We start from the raw sequence: 19035 nt of genomic DNA on the forward strand, positions 1-19035 counted from the left end.
GGCATCAGCAAGTGTGTATGCATTTACCGATGCCGGCACCCCATCGGATCCCTGCATGCTGCCAATATCGGCATTGGTAGGGGCCTTATGTGTATGGGTCTTAAGAGGAGTGGCCTGTTATACCATTCCAGATTACCAGTGCCACTGACACAGGAGTTAGGTGGAAGTTTGTTTTAGAAAAAAAATAGGGGGATATTATATCAAAATGTATTAAACGTTGAATTGAGCATTAAGATTAATATAATTTTTGGTCATGTTATATGTTATATGTTATAATATTAGATGCAATCACACACGCAGCTCCACCTAGTTAAACTCACATGTTCTCCACATTACTCAGCTTGTTGAAAAGAATGCTGCTCCACCTACTAATACATATACGCACATAACTTGGCCAACTGTACACAGATTACGATAATACACTACTAAACAAAACATTATCACCAGTGGTGGATAATAATCAGGTTAGAATAAACCAATACAGTCAGGCCCCCTCTAATGAATTGGTCTATTAGTTGGCTGCAAAATGGGGTGGGCGACTACAAGAACTGGTAGCAGAGACCCAGCAACTTCTAGTGGTCTACACATTCGCCATAGTTGATGTGTTGTTTACTGGTGTCTGTACTGGACTTGCTAGCATCTTGTGTGGGCCATACATCAGAAAGATATTGGGGGTAATTCCAAGTTGATCGCAGCAGGAAATTTTTTAGCAGTTGGGCAAAACCATGTGCACTGCAGGTGTGGCAGATATAACATTTGCAGAGAAAGTTAGATTTGGGTAGGTTATTTTATTTCTGTGCTGGGTAAATACTGGCTGCTATATTTTTACACTGCAAATTAGATTGCAGATTGAACACACCACACCCAAATCTAACTCTCTCTGCACATGTTATATCTGCCTCCCCTGCAGTGCACATGGTTTTGCCCAATTGCTAACAGAATTCCTGCTGCAATCAACTCAGAATTAGGCCCAATGTGTGGAAGCACACACTGAAAAATGGCAGAAATCGATTGTTCCAACTAGTTAGGAAAATGAAACATTTGATTTTTCCCAACTAATCATAAGGAGGCGGACAGTGGCGGAGTTGTAGGAGAGGATCAGAAGCAGCTGCGCCAGTCCATCACTGCTGGGTTGCCCCAGTCAGCCAGGCATTTTTGGCATCAGAGTGTGAGAAGGACCGGAGTTGCTGCCTGCATGCCAGTCTCACTGTCACTCCCCCCAGCACCCGCGATCACTGTGCACACCCCCCACCCCGCTGACACCTGCGATAACCCAACCCCCCCAGCACTCTTGCTCACCATGCACAAGCTGGATAAGGGTTTGGTGGAAGACCCTCTCACCAGTTGGCAATAGCAGCAGGTGGTATATGGCAGCATAGGCTTGCGGTGCAGTGGGCGCATGGCTCTCCTTGGGGGGGTCACATTCCCACCGATGCCCCTCATCTGGTGTTGAAGAGAGGATGTATGTGTGTTCATTCATTCTCCCAGTGGGTCAGTGTGTGTCTACCTAAGTGGGACAGTGTGTCTCTCTCAGTGGGGCAATGTGTGTCTCTCAGTGGAGCAGTATGTGTCTCAATGGGGCAGTGTGTGTGTCTCTCAGTGGAGCAGTGTGTGCCTCAGTGGAGCAGTGTGTCTCTCACAGTGGGGCAGTGTGTGCCTCAGTGGGGCAGTGTGTGTCTCTCAGTGGGGCAGAGTGTGTGTGTCTCTCTCAATGGGGCAGTGTGTGTGTCTCTCAGTGGGTCAGTATGTGTGTCTCTCAGTGGGGCAGTGTGTTTGTGTCTCTCTCAGTGGGGCACTGTGTGTGTGTCTCTCAGTGGGTCAGTGTTTGTCTCTCAGTGGGGCAGTATGTGTGTGTGTGTGTGTGTGTGTGTGTGTGTGTGTGTGTGTGTGTGTGTGTGTCTCTCTCTCAGTGGGGCAGCGTGTGCCTCAGTTTGGCAATGTGTGTCTCTCAGTGGAGCAGTGTGTCTCTCTCAGTGGGGCAGTGTGTGTCTCTCAGTGCGGCAGAGTGTGTGTCTCTCAGTGGGGCAGTGTGTTTGTGTGTGTGTGTCTCTCTCTCACTGGGGCAGTGTGTGTGTCCCTCAGTGGGGCAGTGTGTGTGTCTCTCAGTGGGGCAGTGTGTTTGTGTCTCTCTCAGTGGGGCACTGTGTGTGTCTCTCTCAGTGGAACAGTGTGTGCCTCAGTGGGGCAGTGTGTGTCTCTCAGTGGGGCAGTATGTGTGTGTGTGTCTCTTTCTCAGTGGGGCAGCGTGTGCCTCAGTTTGGCAATGTGTGTCTCTCAGTGGGGCAGTGTGTGTCTCAGTGGGGCAGTGTGTGTCTCTCAGTGGGGCAGGGTGTGTTCCAATGGGGCAGTGTGTATCTGTGTGGGTTAGTATGGGTGCAGGGCTTCTCGGACACACACAGGTTGCCTCCATGGGATGCCGGAGCTGCCCGACAGGCCCGCACATCCTGCCGTGCACAATAACTGATTCCTTACCATGGGGAAAAAAAATAACACAACGAGCTGTACTGTAAGTGACAAATACCGTTTGTTGTTAAATAAGAGCACCCAGCAAATTCTAATGGATATATGAAAACAATAGCGCTGCATTAGAATAGCGCAAATCACATTAATATTTTAATAAATGGCAGCAGTACTTATTAACACTAGCAACGAGTTTACAGGAACTTTAAACTTGTTGAAAAATAGGGCCACAGTATTATATAAAAGTGGTACTGTGCACAGAGAGTGTGGGGCCTTTAATGAAAGTCATTATGGGCAATACTGCAGCAGGCTTGTACCAACAGCTCTACTTACACAAGGTCACACTGTACATTGACTGCAAGCTGTACTGCTGAGGGATACCCCACTGTCCTATAGTTCTTCCTCACCCTGTCACTACACTGTCCTGTAGTTCTCCCTCCCTGAACATCTTTATGTAATGGATCCTAACCAGGGACAATTAGCAACCTGAAACAGTGGGATTTGTGAGTGACAGTGGAAAGCTTTATCACTTTTAAGACTGGGGTAGATTTAGCAAAGCTTGGAGAAAAAAAGCTTGGAGAAAAATAAAGTGGAGAGAGATAAAGTTCTAACCAATCAGCTTGGCTAGTACGTTTTGTCTCTCCACCTTATCCCTCTCCAATGGGCATATTCATCACTTAAATTTTACAAAAGTAGGTGAAATGTAACATTTTCACATAATCTTGCAAAAATTAAGTTTTGTGGCCATTCATCATGAAAGTAACGCAGGAGATATCACAGATATCTCCTGCTTACCTTTTCTCCCGAGCTGTCTTGGCGTCCCCATACACTAGTTTGGGGACCTCATTCATCAAACTCCGAAAATACAATATTTTTGGAGCTTGCCTGCAGGAACACTTGCCATCTACAGATGGCAAATGCTCCCTTGCCCCCGCTGCTTACCTATGGGAAGCAGGTCCGGCTTGCGATCAGAGATTCTCCAGGATCCCTCCCCCTACTTCCGTTGGATGCCAGGGGTTTGTGCGCCTGCGTGAACCCTGGCAGATTTTTTTTACTGCTACTAAAGTAGCAGTGAAAAGATTTGTGAAGACAGCTGATTTTCGCATCAGCCATCTCTGGCGCAGTCAGAATGTTAATTATTGGGTGCCGCCCGGCGCCAGATAACTATCATGATGAAAATGCCCCAAAGTTTTGCTAAATCTTCCCTTAGGGTTCTCTGTTGTGTCTAGAGTCATTTAAAGGCAGAAGACGGAATGTAAGAAATACTTAGTATGTATACTGTAAGTGATCTGTCACAACAAAGGTCTTTTACAATCTCCATTTTGAGGATATTTGCACATTTTAATGTATAGGCTCCACTGAATGTCAGATATAGTTACACGTCTCATATAGAATTAAATACATTTCTTTTTCTGACTGGCTGTTTTAACTAAATCTGTTTATAATAGTGTTACAATCAGGATATCATTTGGAACACAGAAAAAGCTGAGCCAGGCTCACACAATATGCTAACCTGTTTCTAGACAAAAATATTATTATTATTTTTTTAGAGATAAACAGTATGCAGAATGTTGCTTGGCATTATGTGACACTTTTATGTTTTTCACTCAAAATATTATTTATTTTAATAGACACAAATGAGTTGTCTGCAATGTCTTCCTTGTTTTCATTGTAATACTTCACTGCTGGTACTTCACACTTTAGTTATGGCTGGCCTAGGTACCAGGCTATAGACCAGTCAGAGACAAAGAGCCAAAAAATATTGTTAGGTACGTCAAAGAGCCGACATCAAGCCGAAGGAGCGTGTGCAAAAATGGGGTGTGACCTTGTGCCTGCTAGGCCACACCCCATGGTATAAAATACAATGAAAATGCCAGATCCATATAAAATACATTTTAAAGCCAGAATCAACATAAAATACACTGAAAAAGACACTTCCACATAAAATTATTTAAAAATCCAGATCCACATAAAATATATTGAAAAAGCCATATTCACATTATACACTTCAGCTCCCCCATGTGTCAATGTGTCACTCCAGCCAGCTCCCTCTTGTGTCACTCCAGTCAGCTCCCCATTGTGTCTCTCCTGCCAGGATTCTCCTTTGTCACTCCAGCCAGCACCCTCCTGTATCACTCCAGTCAGCTCCCCCATTATGTCTCTCCTGCCAGGATCCTTCTGTCACTCCAGCCAGCTCCCCCTTGTGTCACTCCAGCCCACCCTCATATGTCACTACAGCCCAGTATCTGGCTCCCTCAGTTTTCAGTCACCGTAGTGCTGCTCATACTTACCTACTTTTTGGCAGCTCTCTCCGGGAGAGAGCTGCCAGGACGGCTCAGTGGAGGGGCTGGGCTGAACAATGATGAGAGGAGGAGGCGTAACGGGGTGTGGCGGAGGAGGGGCAGAGGCAGAACGAGGGCGGGGTTACAGTGGGACACTGCTTAAGCCACGCCCCCCGCTCTGTAATGCCGCTATAACCGGCATTTTACAGCAGGGGGCGTGACTATGATGACGCGATTCAACAAGAATCGCATCATCTACTGTCCGGACGGCCCACTTTACTCTCAAAGTGGGCGGCCGGGCAGGGGGGTACTGAAAAACCGGGAGACTTGCCTGCTCTTCCGTGGGGCCGGGAGGGTCACCCGATTTTCGGGAGCCTCCCGGCCATTCCGGGAGAGTAGGCAAGTATGGTGCTGCTGTGTGTCTGGTTGGAGTTAACCAGTTTCCAGGATCTGTTGTGGTCAGGTGACTGAGTGTCGGGAGCCACATTTAAATAAAGAAAGAGCCGCATGCGGCTCAGGAGCCACAGGTTGGCCACGGCTGCTATAGACTCATTCATTCATAGGGCTGCACTGGCCAATGTAAGTGTCTGAAGTGCATCATTTACAGAGAAAACCAACTGTGATTTTCACCATTTTATCTCATTAGAGCAGTCAACCAGAGAAAAGAAAAACATGTCTTTATTCTGTTTCAACCAGCAGTTAACTGTTCATCCCATTACATTCTGTAGAGTAGGGTAATTGCCTTAAGTTCTTGCATAACAATTAAAAAAACAGTACTGAGCAATTGAAGGAGATCCTGGCACTACACATCGATTAAAAATAATTTGCTTAGCATAGCACCTAGTAAAGAATGAGATAAAACAGAGTAGTGCAAATCTCAGGTATGATAATCATTTCTTAAAATAGAGTGGTTGCATAAGTTCTGCAGAAGAGATGCAGTCAATTTGCCGGCTTCCGGAACCCTGGCGGTGATTGGCAGGTAGCACTTCCAATGCAAAGTCACTGCAGTCCTTAGGTAAAATATGCCCCTCCATATACAATATGTATACAAAACAGAAAGACTTTTGCTATTGGCACTAACAATACTATATGAACAAAATCCCCAGGGCACATGTAATAAGCTTTGGAGAGTGATAAAGTGGAGAGAGATACACTGCCAAACAATCAACTCCTAACTGTCATTTTTTCAAACACAGCCGGTAACATGGCAGTTAGGTGCTGATTGGATGATACTTTATCTCTCTCCACTTTGTGTTTCTAAGGCTTAGTACGAGGGGGTACCCAATAGAAACAGGAAGCGTGTTCTAGAGGGCAGGGCGCTTGTAGTACGGGCTTCCGCCGCTAGGTGAATGTTTGCAGAACCCTTCTGAGCTAGTAACACTGATGACGTTGCAGGGGAAGGTAGTGTTTATTGCAGTGATTTTTTTTTTCACAACGAGTTATTCCCTCTTTCACCTATTTTTAATGTCAAATGTGAAAACAATGATCTCTTTTTTTTTTATGTAAGGGGGTTTGTGCACACAGAATTTGTACCCCAGGGTCAAACTGTCAACCAAAGTCTTTATTTGGAAGGTTTGAAAAGGTTGCATCAGGATTTGAGGGGGAAAAAACCCAATTTGTGGAGTACAGGTGACTGGTTCTTCCATCATGACAACGCACCTGCCCACACAGCGCTAAGTGTTAAGCAATTTTTAACCAAAAATGACATAACACCTTTTCTTCACCCAGCACATTCAGGTGAAACACAAAAAAACAAGAATACTAAAAGGCATTAAAGAATATGAGTTTAAAAAATGTTTTGAGCAATGGAAAAAACGTTAGGACAAATGTATTGATTCAAGTGGAGAGTACTTTGAGGGTGTCTGAAGTTTCAAATTAATTATTAAATCATTAATTCCTGTTTCTTTTGGGTACCCCCTCGTACATCTCCCTGCAATTTATTTGCTACATACTCACAGATTTGCAGCATATGATTACTTGGCTGGCATTGTCTGGCTTATGTGCAGAAAGGAAATGGATGATGCCAATGGGTTCTGTGATGCTTCTTATATCTTTAACACAAGTGATTTGTGTACAGTACAGTATACATACTGTAGGGGATGATGTATTAAGTGAATTAGTGAAAGGATTGGAGAAGTGAATCAGTGGAGTAGTTACTGTAGCAACCAATCAGCTTCAAGGAAGCATTTATCAAGTACATGCTATAAAATGAAAGGTAGATGCTGATTGATTGCTGTGGGTAACTTCTCCACCCTTTTCACTATTTGATATATAAACCCTATAGTTACATAACATTCCTCCATCACTTCTAAAAAAAGGCAGTATACAGTATGTCATTTCATGATGCTATTTTGTAATCTTAGCATGCCCCTTTCTCTTAGTATTTGTCTCATTGGCAGCAGTGGTGGATTTCTCATGTGAGGCACGTGTCTAGGGACACCATTTGATTAGGGGCGGCACAGCAGACTCCCCTGTATCAGAACCCTACTAGTCCACTGGGCAATTCTGTTTTATTTGTCATTCTGATTTTTTCCCCCATCGACAGATATGTGTGTGCATGTGTGTGTGTGTGTGTGTGTGTGTGTGTGTGTGTGTGCGTGTGTGTGTGGTTGGGGCAATGGGCAGCAAATTGTGGTGCAGGATGAAGGGGGTGATGTTGGGCCTGCTTTGGCAGTCTTGGGGCATCGGTACTGGCCCTTACATGAATGTGGTAGTGAAATTATGGGTGGAAGCCTTGATGTTGTGCCTAGGGGCGGCCTGACCCCTAAATCTGCCCCTGATTGGCAGTACCATGACACTGCAATTTATTCTAACTGGTATTTAATATATTTTTTTATTTATAGACAACGTTAACGATTCGACCTGCACTGTTGATTCTCCATATCTGCTGAAATTGCCTGGTAAGAATGCCAAACATGTAACATCATAAAGATGTGATATAAAGGGGTATATAACTATATAATGCCAACTTGTGTATAACATAGTGCTGTTATCCTAAAACGAGCAGAACTCATTTCAGCCAATCTAATATTACATTTATCAACCTAGTGAAAAAGAACTAACTAAGGCAAATGTCTAATTGTGTTTTGTATGAATTAGTTGAAAAACAACACAACATTTTACCCTTAACCCTTTCATATACACTAAGCTGTTTAATCGTTATGACCAGCCAGAAGGGTTGTAACTAGGGGTGTGCGAGCAGTGGCATTGCACAGGGCACAGGACTCTGGGGGTGGCACCATTGCTGTCCTACTGCACCTGCATCTGACTTGCAGGATGTCTTAAACACAACGTTGCAGACAGTACTCTACTGCAGAGCAGTCAGCTCCGTGCAGGCATCCTGCAGTCTGTGGAGTTGCGCAGCACGTTCTTAGGACAGTTCAGGTAGAGATCTACTTTTCTGAGCCGGTGGCCCTGCCACCTAAACACATGACATCATGCGTTTAGGAGGTAGGGTCGGTACAGACGCACTGCCGCCCTGTTAAGGCGCTGCCTTCCAATATGCCCATTTCACTAAAAACAACTTTCTATTTCTTTCTCTACACATATAAAATTGATTGTGCATATTCATATAGTGAAGTGATAAAATAAGCAATATTGAGCGGAGACAACATACTACTGTATTTATTTATTTGTTTAATAACAGTTTCTTATAGAGCGCAGCATATTCCATTGTGCTGTCCTGCCATCATATAGACCATATTTAAACCATTAAAACCATATTTAAAGGAGATCAGTTACGAGGGGACTGGAGATAACGTCATTATGGGTTGAGATTTTGAGTGGGGATAAAGATACAAAAAACTTTTAATAGGGACATGTTATAAACCGCCAGATATTAGTGTGGCTGACAAATTACAACTCTTGCAGCAAATCTAAAAAGCTGCAGGTATGGGGGACGTCATTATTGTTGGGGACTTCAATTACCCGAACATAAACTGGAACACCGAAACAGTAAATTCAGCTAGGGGTAACAGGTTCTTAAACATGCTAAAAGCTCATTACTTGTCCCCGGTAATTGAGGAGCCAACTAGGCAAGGGGCTATACTGGACCTAGTACTAACTAATAATGAGGAAATAATAACAAATACTAAAGTAGGGGAGACCCTAGGAAATAGCGATCACAATATGATCACATTCAATATGAGCTTTCAAAAACAACAATATAAGGGTTTAACCAAGATTTTTAATTTTAGGAAAGCAAATTTCACACTGCTGAAACAAGCAATGAAGGAGATTGTGAGGATATTGGGTTCAAAATCACTCAGTCACGGTGGTAGATGAAAAACCAACAGTGGTTTATTAACAGAATAGGTTATAACACAGTTCAGCACACTTCTGTGATCCAATTCTACACGACAATCCCTCCTGGAGCTCCTGACAGAACATTACTTCTTAGTCAGTCTCCTGCCTCTCTCTCTCTCTGTGTCAGATCTCTCTCCCCCAGCAGAGCTCACTCCTCTTGTTATCCCTCCCCTGTCTATTCATCACACAAGCTGGTCAGTCAGGAGTGGAGACGAGGTGTCTGGACTCTTGTACACAATGGAGTGCACAGGAGCAGATTACCTGCATCTCCATACAGAACCTGTTTACTACATAACCTACTCATCCTAATCACATCTGAGTGTACAGCTAGGGGACTTACATTACAATGAACTGATTTAACTATGTTACTAACACTCTGGCCTAGACTTATTCAGTTAACAATTACATTGAATATATAATAACCAAATAAACTACATATACCAAATATAACAGATAAAATATAACTGTACAATATAATAACCACACAATACAATACAATATTGCCTAACATATAACTAATAACATATTGGCAATTGGTGAAGTCCATGTGTAGGACCAGGGCTAGGAAAGTAACCACGTGTCTTTTACCACTGAGCGACACGACGCGCCAGCTGTGTCATCACATGTCGTCACATTATCTTCCCCTACTTTCTCGCCCTGTGTCCTAAGTAGCTTAAGCTTGCTGAGCGCAGTGATGCTCTTCTACATCAGACAGTCTGTGCCCCATCATAACAATGATGAGTCTCTTGTGGGTCTGGTGGTTTTGTGAATAGCATTTTACAGTTTGTACGGAGCCCACCAGCGTCCCATGTCCAAAGTCTGTGGTAATTGTCATGAGGCTTGTGTGGGAATTTCTTTCCCCGGTCTGGTGGGTGCGTGGCCCACAGTACATAAATCAATACAGTCTTACCAGGGTCCGGTGGAAACGTGATCAGCAGTCCATAGTTCTTGTATTTTCCCCCGGTGTCCCATCCAAACACATTAATCAAAGTCCCCTTTGTAGACAGCCGCTGGGTTGGGGTAACAGCATGTGCTACAGTATAATTCAGTAAGTCCAATAACTGCACCTGGGGACTTAATAATTCCCCTACACCCAACTGGGTAACCTCATAGTTCAGATAGTCACAATTTTCCTCCATAAACAAAATCTGATCTCTGGGGCCCTCACTCTCCCTCCCCAACAATGTATTCCCTGGGAACCCCACCTCCATCACCTCTGGTGCATCAGGACAGTGGCTTCCCTTCCCCAAACATGAACCACGGGTATGGTAATTGTCAGGGCACAATGGGGATTCCTTCATGCCAGAAGTTTCTTCTGTGCTATCCTGTGTAAATGCTTCCTCCAGCCTGGCTGGCTGGGTAACTTGTGGGATCCTACTCTGAGTCTTGTATGCTGTGGCCTGGAGTACAATCTGCTCAGCTTCCTTGTGTGTAGCCACCAACTCGACCATCGTTGTACTGAAACATGGATGTAGGTTCACAGGGACAGTGGCATTACCTTCTCCATTCACTGCTACATGTCCTGGCCGAACACCATTGTCCTGGTTAGAGTCAGTCATTTCACCTTGCACATGATGCCAGTCCAAAACACATTCAGGTGCCCTAGAGTAGAGCAACATGTTCCCTTCCAGTTCCTGAGCTGATGCTATTTTCACCAGGTCTGATACCTGGATTTTCTCTGAGTCACAGGGAAGATTCTGGCATTCAGACTGCAGCTCCTTACCATCAAGTTTACTGAATGGGAACAGACCTCCAGAATCTTCTGGGAGAGATACAATAGCTGGGGGTACACTGGGCCCTTCCTGAACATCCTTTTCTGATAAAATAACTGGGGCAGCCATGAACATAGCTTCACAATTGGCCTCCCTCAGCCGAATATGCTGATCAGCCTGAAGTGCGACCCTGTCTGCACTAGCCATGCTTATAGTTGGGACATTACCACCTACTGCTGCCCTCGCAGAGATCTCCTCTTCCACCTCTGCCAATAGGAAGGTATAGTGCATCTTCTCCTGGGGTGTTTGGATGACAGACCCCACTTCCTTCTCATTTTCAGTAGCCTCCCCCAAACACAACACTGTAAATGGCTCAATAGCCAGGACTGGTTGGTGCTCACCTGAAGGATTCCCTTGGAGGCTCTGTTGCTGAAGTGGTGGTCGGGTGATAGTAGCGACTTCTTCCTCAATGTCTCGCTGGCACTCTGCGATGGTTTCTATATCCTCCAAACCCGCAAATGGCCACTTGTAACACAGCTCAGACTGGTCACCAAGTGTTTTACTGCGACATTCCCCCAGGGACAAGAGAACGGGTTGCAGACAGTGCTTCCTTGCATCCACCTGGTCAAGGTCATCCTTTTCCAGTGTAACATACTGGGCAGACAGTTCTTGACACTCTCTCACCAAGTCCTCATCCTCCATCTCAGCAAAAGGGAAGTTGTAGTGCAGTTCCTCCTGGGGTGCCTGGATTGTGCTCACTGCTGTCTTCACTTCGTGTGCTTCCTTCCGTATAGACCACTGGGCAACTTCTTCCCTTGGGTATGGGAGAAGCTGTTGCAGGTGGTGCCTTTCCACATCCACCCTGTAACACTGGCCTCGCCATGCTGGGGTATCCAGGGGCCCCCGATCCAATGCCACTTCTTCTGGCTCTGTCCGGGAAGGCAATTTACTCTGCACTTGCCCTTCCGTCTCTGTATATTGTATCCTTTGTGTCATTTGGGCCACTGTGGCGATCACTTCCTCCCTGAATTCCTCAAACTCTGGCTCCCCCAGCAGATTCCATGTGGCTGCTTCACTTCTGCAGTGCATGAACGCATTCCCCAGATGACACAACTTGTCCTGTATGCTGGATACTCTCCACCTGCTGATTTCCCACTGAGCTTCATTCCAGTACTCCCAAATGTACTGCATTTTGGAAACTATAAATAAAAGATCCGGCTTCTCAGCCTGCCGATATGCTGACAAACTTCCAACCACAAGCTCCACTGCCCTGGTTCCATTACTGGTCTCCTCCGCTGAGGCCTCGACCATATCCTCCTCTGCCTCCTTATCACAAGGGTGCTCAACGTCCCATTGAGCCAGTTTTCCAATTAGGGATTCCTTGGTATCCACTGTATTAAACTCAATCCGTCTTGCTCGACAGAGGTCCTGTAGTTGATCCTTCTTGCTGTAACGGTAGCATAGCGGGGCGGAATCCATTGCCTGCTGTGGTTTATACCTTTCTGCTGGTGTCTTGAGTGATCCCACCGCTGCCGCCAAATGTGAGGATATTGGGTTCAAAATCACTCAGTCACGGTGGTAGATGAAAAACCAACAGTGGTTTATTAACAGAATAGGTTATAACACAGTTCAGCACACTTCTGTGATCCAATTCTACACGACAATCCCTCCTGGAGCTCCTGACAGAACATTACTTCTTAGTCAGTCTCCTGCCTCTCTCTCTCTCTGTGTCAGATCTCTCTCCCCCAGCAGAGCTCACTCCTCTTGTTATCCCTCCCCTGTCTATTCATCACACAAGCTGGTCAGTCAGGAGTGGAGACGAGGTGTCTGGACTCTTGTACACAATGGAGTGCACAGGAGCAGATTACCTGCATCTCCATACAGAACCTGTTTACTACATAACCTACTCATCCTAATCACATCTGAGTGTACAGCTAGGGGACTTACATTACAATGAACTGATTTAACTATGTTACTAACACTCTGGCCTAGACTTATTCAGTTAACAATTACATTGAATATATAATAACCAAATAAACTACATATACAAAATATAACAGATAAAATATAACTGTACAATATAATAACCACACAATACAATACAATATTGCCTAACATATAACTAATAACATATTGGCAATTGGTGAAGTCCATGTGTAGGACCAGGGCTAGGAAAGTAACCACGTGTCTTTTACCACTGAGCGACACGACGCGCCAGCTGTGTCATCACATGTCGTCACAGAGATTAATTGGGAAATTGTATTTCATGGTAAGAATACTGCTGAAATGTGGGACGTTTTTACAACTGCGCTCAATAAGTACACTAATTTATATATTCCCAAAGTCAACAAAAACAGAAGTAGGAAATCCAAACCGATGTGGCTTAATAAAAAGGTCAAGGAAGAAATGGATAAAAAGAGGCGTGCTTTCAAAGCATTTAAGTCTGACGGAAAGGTGAAATCATTCCAGTTCTACAAGGAATGTAACAAAAAATGCAAAAAAGCGATTAGAGCAGCTAAAATAGAAAATTAAAAACAAATCGCAAAGGAGAGTAAAAAACCCCCGAAAAGTTCTTTAAGTATATAAACGGTAAAAGGTTGAAAAGGGAGAATATTGGGCCCTTAATGGGTAAGCTGGATGTCTTGATTAATGATGATAGGGAGAAAGCAGATTTATTTAATAAATTATTTTCATCAGTATTCACGAAAGAGGACAAGTTGACGAAAGTAGAGCATAACATAAATAATAATAATGATGACCCATTAATGATGACTTGCTTAAACGAGGGAGTAATCCGGGAGAGACTAAGTAAAATTAAGATAAATAAATCTCCTGGGCCGGATGGACTCCACCCCAGGGTTCTTATGGAACTCAACGTAGAGATTTTGAAATCTATATTTGATCTTCAGCAAGTCAATTAGATCAGGAATGCTACCAAAGGACTAGCGTATAGCAGAGGTAGTTCCAATGTTTAAGAAGGGTATTAAAATGCTCCCCGGGAACTATAGACCGGTTAGCTTGACATCTAAAGTGGGGAAAATACTAGAAGGTATATTAAGGGATAGCATTCTAGAGTACTTGGATACCTCCAAGGTTATCACTAGGAATCAACATGGATTTGTGAAGGACAGGTCATGTCAAACGAACTTAATAAGCTTCTACAAGAAAGTGAGTGATAATATTGATAAGGGTCAAGCAGTGGATGTGATCTTTTTAGACTTCTCTAAGGCTTTTGACAAAGTTCCACACAGGAGACTAATTCTCAAACTAAGAGAGCTTCGGGTAGGAAACATTATCTGTACTTGGGTGAGTAATTGGCTGTTTAATAGGGAACAGCGAGTGGGGGTTAATGGGATGTACTCTGAATGGGCTTCAGTACTCAGTGGAATACTGCAGGGCTCAGTACTCGGGCCATTGCTGTTTAATATATTCATTAATGACCTAGGTGTGCGAGTGGAAACCACAGTGCCAATTTTCGCAGATGATACTAAATTATGTACAATAATTAATTCAGACAAGGATGTTGAGTCTCTACAGAATTACTTATCTAGACTGGAGGCCTGGGCAGACAAATGGAGAATGAGGTTCAATATCGACAAATGTAAAGTTATGCACCTTGGGATTAAGAACAATCAGGCAGCCTATAAACTAAATGGGGAAAATGTAGGGATAACGGTAGTTGAAAAGGATCTGGGTGTGCTCATCGATAATAAACTTGGTAGCAGTACGCAATGTCAAAATGCAGCAGCAAAGGCTAATAAGGTGTTATCATGCATAAAACGGGGTATGGAGACAAGGGATGAGAGTGTAATCCTGCCTCTGTATAAATCATTGGTGCAACCACACCTGGAATATTGTGTACAGTTTTGGGCACCATATTATAAAAAAGATATCTTGGAACTCGAAAGGGTTCAGAGGTGAGCCACTAAACTGGTTAAGGGGTTAGAGACACTGGACTATGAGGAAAGACTTAAAAGGCTTGATATGTTCACACTGGAAAAGAGGCGACTGAGAGGGGACATCATTAATATTTATAAATACATTAAGGGACAATACAAGGATCTATCAAACGATTTGTTTACCAAAAAAACACTACATAGGACACGAGGACACCCCCTGAGGTTAGAGGAGAAAAAATTCCATACCCAACGGAGAAAAAGATTCTTCACAGTAAGAGCAGTAAGGATTTGGAATTCTCTGCCAGAGAAGGTAGTAATGGTGGACTCAATCACTAAGTTTAAAAATGGATTAGATAAATTCCTAGCTGAAAAAAATATCCAGGGATACAGCATTTAATTAATATTTAAAAAAAAAATATATAAATAATAATAATAATAATAATAATAATAATAATGTAATGTACAATAGGTTGAACTCGATGGACATTTGTCTTTTTTCAACCTCAACAACTATGTACCTATGTTAATGGGGTACAGTTGAATAGTTACTGCCTTGCCCACACTTGAAGATGGTGTATATCTGAAAACCCAGGACTTGCACTGCCATTATGTGAGGATTCCTCCCCAGTATTCCCCATTCGGGCATGTACGGTCAGACTGCAGTGGCCTCTGGGAAGTGAAAGTAAAGGGGGGTACTCACGGAGCGATCGCTGCTTAAAATCCAAGCAATCTGACTAGATTGCTTAGATTTTACGCAGTGATCACTCCGTGTGTACCCCCCACAGTGATAGGGATGCGCAGCCCCGCGCAGCGCTATTGCTGGTGCTAGATTGGTGCTCAATCTAGCAGGTCACTCATTTCACCTGCTGGGTGAAATGAGCGCCCCCCCCCCGTCTTCCCCCCCCCACCCCCGCACGCTCAGCACACATCGCGCTGTGCTGAGCGGGGGGGGGGGGGGAGATGTGTGCTGAGCGGTTCGCTCAGCACACATCTCTCCCCAAATCGGGCCATGAATACGGCCCTTCAGGGTGATTGCTAATGCAATTACATTCTTTTACACATAAATGGGACAACGTCCTATTGGAGCCCCTTGCACTGCATGTGTACTTAGGGGTCTATTTACTAAGCCTTGGATGGAGATAAAGTCACTGGAGATAAAGTATAGGCCAATCGGCTCCTAACTGCTTTGCCACAGGTTGTGTTTGAAAAATGACAGGAGCCCACTGGCTGGTACTTTATCTCCAGCGACTTTATCTTCATCCAAGGCTTAGTAAATAGACCCCTTAGGGGTCTATTTACTAAGCCTTGGATGGAGATAAAGTCAACGGAGATAAAGCCACAGCCAATAGACTCCTAACTGCCATGTTACAGGCTGGGTTTGAAAAATGTCAGTTAGGAGCTGATTGGCTGGTACTTTATCTCCATCCACTTTATCTCCGTCCATGTCTTAGTAAATAGACCTTTAGAGGTACATTTACTAAGCAGTGATAAGAGCGGAGAAGTGAGCCAGTGGAGAAATTTCCCCATCAACCAATCAGCAGCTCTGTATAATTTTATAGTATGCAAATTATAGATGTTACTTCAGTGCTGATTGGTTGCCATGGGCAACTTCTCCACTGGCTCACTTCTCCACTCTTATCACTGTTTAGTAAATGTACCCCTTAATTTCTTATTGTCTCAAATGGCAGCACTAAGAAATTATAATTATCAGGTCTTGGATATGCCCCAGAAAAAGTAAAGACTCGGATTGTGAGTAAAATTGTTCTCATGTGCACCTAGCTTAAGTTCACTTGAGCCAACATTACACATGGCAGTGCATGTTGTGTAAGCTTGTTAATGTCAAATTTATATTAAGACATGTATATACTCTACAAATGTGTGGCAAACCTGCATAATGTCTTCAAAACGGCAGTTTTACTGCACCGAGAGCTGGTTTTACATCTACCCCACAGTTATATGTAACCAGTGCTAGCCAACTTGATGCATTGCCCCAAAAATGACAATATATTAGAAATTCTTTACCTGTATATAATTCTTTACCTCTATATATTTACTCTGCAATATTACCATAATATTCCTTTGTGTTTCAGTACTCAAACCCCAGTTGAGATATTTTAAGAGGCCGACTTACTGTACAACTACTCACCTGCCCAGCTTCCAGAAGAAAACAGATGAAAGCATGGCAAAGTACAGACCAGTTGACCAGAGGGGAAGAATGAAGAAAATACAACATATTTCCCTGCACTGGACCAAAAAAGTATAGGAAAAATGATATTCACATTGTACTTCAACAAATATTGTTGACCAATTCACATAGGTTTAGATGGCGTTTTTTTGCAACATATCATTCAAAACACAGTACATGCATTAGTTATTCATAAAACAGGCATCTGCTACATTTGGCAGAATTTGAGGTCTGTATAATGTCCAGGGATGAGATGTGTGAAAATGGTAAGACATCCAGTTACTTACAGTATATACTCTATAGGGACAGTTCAGTTCCTTGAGGTAATGTACCTTGGATCATATTTTCTCACATCCTATAGAGGTGCACAGGAAAATTAACAAATATTGCTTATCATAATAAGTGGTAATATGCGCAGACGGACATTGTGGTGGCACATCATAAAGAACTGAATTCATATATACGAATATAGATGAGGTTCACTTAAACTATTTCTGCTGTGTGTTGTGGTTAGGCTAAGTATGGGAAAAGAGAAGCCACATTTCTCTGTGAAAAATTATGCAACTACATGTGGAGTGAGGTAAAAATTTCAAGGACTGGGTTTGAAAATGTTGTTGTTTTTATGTCTAGTGTACTGTGCAAGCAGACAGAATAGATAAACATGACACCCAGTATGCAAATGCAGGCACACAGCTTATCCCCATCTCACATACAGCGGGATGTACAAAGCACTGCATCCGCAATGTGTTACATCCCGACACTTATTGGGTATATACTAGAGTTAAAAACCCCTAAATATACCTAGAAATGCAAATAAAATAGCAAAGGACAGCTCTCCCAATAGGTTTAGGACCCGGGAGTCCTTCTGCGCATGTGCAGACTGACGCACGCCATTGCAACGAATGCTGGCAGGAATCCAATTAGACCCCTTTAAATTACAATGTTAAAAGAAGCCCATAGACTTATACTGGGTAACGCCAACCCACTGGGTCCAAGCTCTGGAATGTATCGCACTCTGGAGCTTGGTACACATGGGAATGCATCCATAAAATTGGATTTTCTGTATTTGGCAGCATTTCTGCCCTTAGTTCATCCTGCTAATAATGCACAATGCTCACTCCATCTTTTTACTTTAGAAACTGTTTGGTAATGCTGATACCCTCCAGTATATGGTCTGCAATTACACCTAGCTCTAACAAACTCACCTCACTAACATTTCGGACTTTCCCTGGATCTTTCATGATTCCATAGGGTCTGGCTTATAGCACACAGAAGTGCAATTATCAGAGGCTTATGGGTAGTAGCACCCACCGTGGCATATCTATAATGAGTGCAGGATGTGTGGCACAGATGAACCCATAGGTCAAAGGGGCCCTGCACTGCACACCGTGAACCCAGAACATAATCTCCACTGTCCATACAGAGGTATCACCTCCTTCCCCCCTATACTCGCTGCTGGAGAACTCATTTTTTCACCCATTTTCGTTCACATTTAAAGTTCAGCATCCAACTACTCCTAATTCAAATAATGAATTTCTCTGAGTAAAATGGAGAGGTTCTCATACAAGGTTTTTTTTTTCACTTGAATTATTTTAAAAAACGCCACAGTGTTTTAGACAAGTTTATTATTCATTATATTTGAGCACAAACTTTAATACAGAACATTTGAAGCGTTTATTAAAAGCTATGAGGTTTGCTCTGAATTTTGCTAGCACCAATAAAAATGCTTTCAAGATTAGATATTAGGGCGTCTGAAGCTGGAAAAGCGCTAGTTATAAGCCGTGTGACACCACTGAAAAAACCTTTACTGTACATGTTGCGACGCTAACATTGTTTGCCAACTTACCAAATATTATACTATATATCATGTAATTAATCAACAACTTTAACAGCTAATAAATTATAATTTGCAGTACCATGCCTTGCTTTAATTTTTTTTGTAAAAAATAAAGTGAAAAAATGAATACATTTATACAGTAATCATGTATTTTCATCATATTACCATTATTTGTTACAATTAAGTTAAACTATCAAGCAATGATGGAATGCCTTTCTTTATGTGGTTATAACTTTGCACATTCTTACATACTGATATTTCAGTAGATGTAATGGCTGCATTGTAACTGAGTGACTGACAACCCAGTGCCAGTGCAGCATACCTATGCATGCCAAGAGATACCATAAACATAGGA

The 19035-nt window shown here is 43.2% G+C and overlaps 1 protein-coding gene across 4 annotated transcripts in view; it reads left to right on the plus strand.

Moving 5' to 3' along the window:
- The window catches only part of PDE1C (phosphodiesterase 1C), a 1445089-nt gene extending 1426335 nt beyond the window's left edge, over nt 1-18754 (plus strand). For 2 of the 4 annotated variants that reach the window (XM_063922562.1, XM_063922563.1), the window contains 2 exons: nt 7586-7642; nt 16749-18754. In XM_063922562.1, the coding sequence (XP_063778632.1) occupies nt 7586-7642; nt 16749-16921 (230 nt within the window). In that variant the 3' untranslated portion in view covers nt 16922-18754. The remainder of the gene's footprint in view (nt 1-7585; nt 7643-16748) is intronic. The other 2 variants (XM_063922565.1, XM_063922567.1) reach the window with 1 other exon arrangement.
- The last annotated feature ends 281 nt before the right edge of the window (nt 18755-19035 follow it).

This window comes from Pseudophryne corroboree, chromosome 5 (genome assembly GCF_028390025.1).
Source record: "Pseudophryne corroboree isolate aPseCor3 chromosome 5, aPseCor3.hap2, whole genome shotgun sequence".
Taxonomy (NCBI): Eukaryota; Metazoa; Chordata; class Amphibia; order Anura; family Myobatrachidae; genus Pseudophryne; species Pseudophryne corroboree.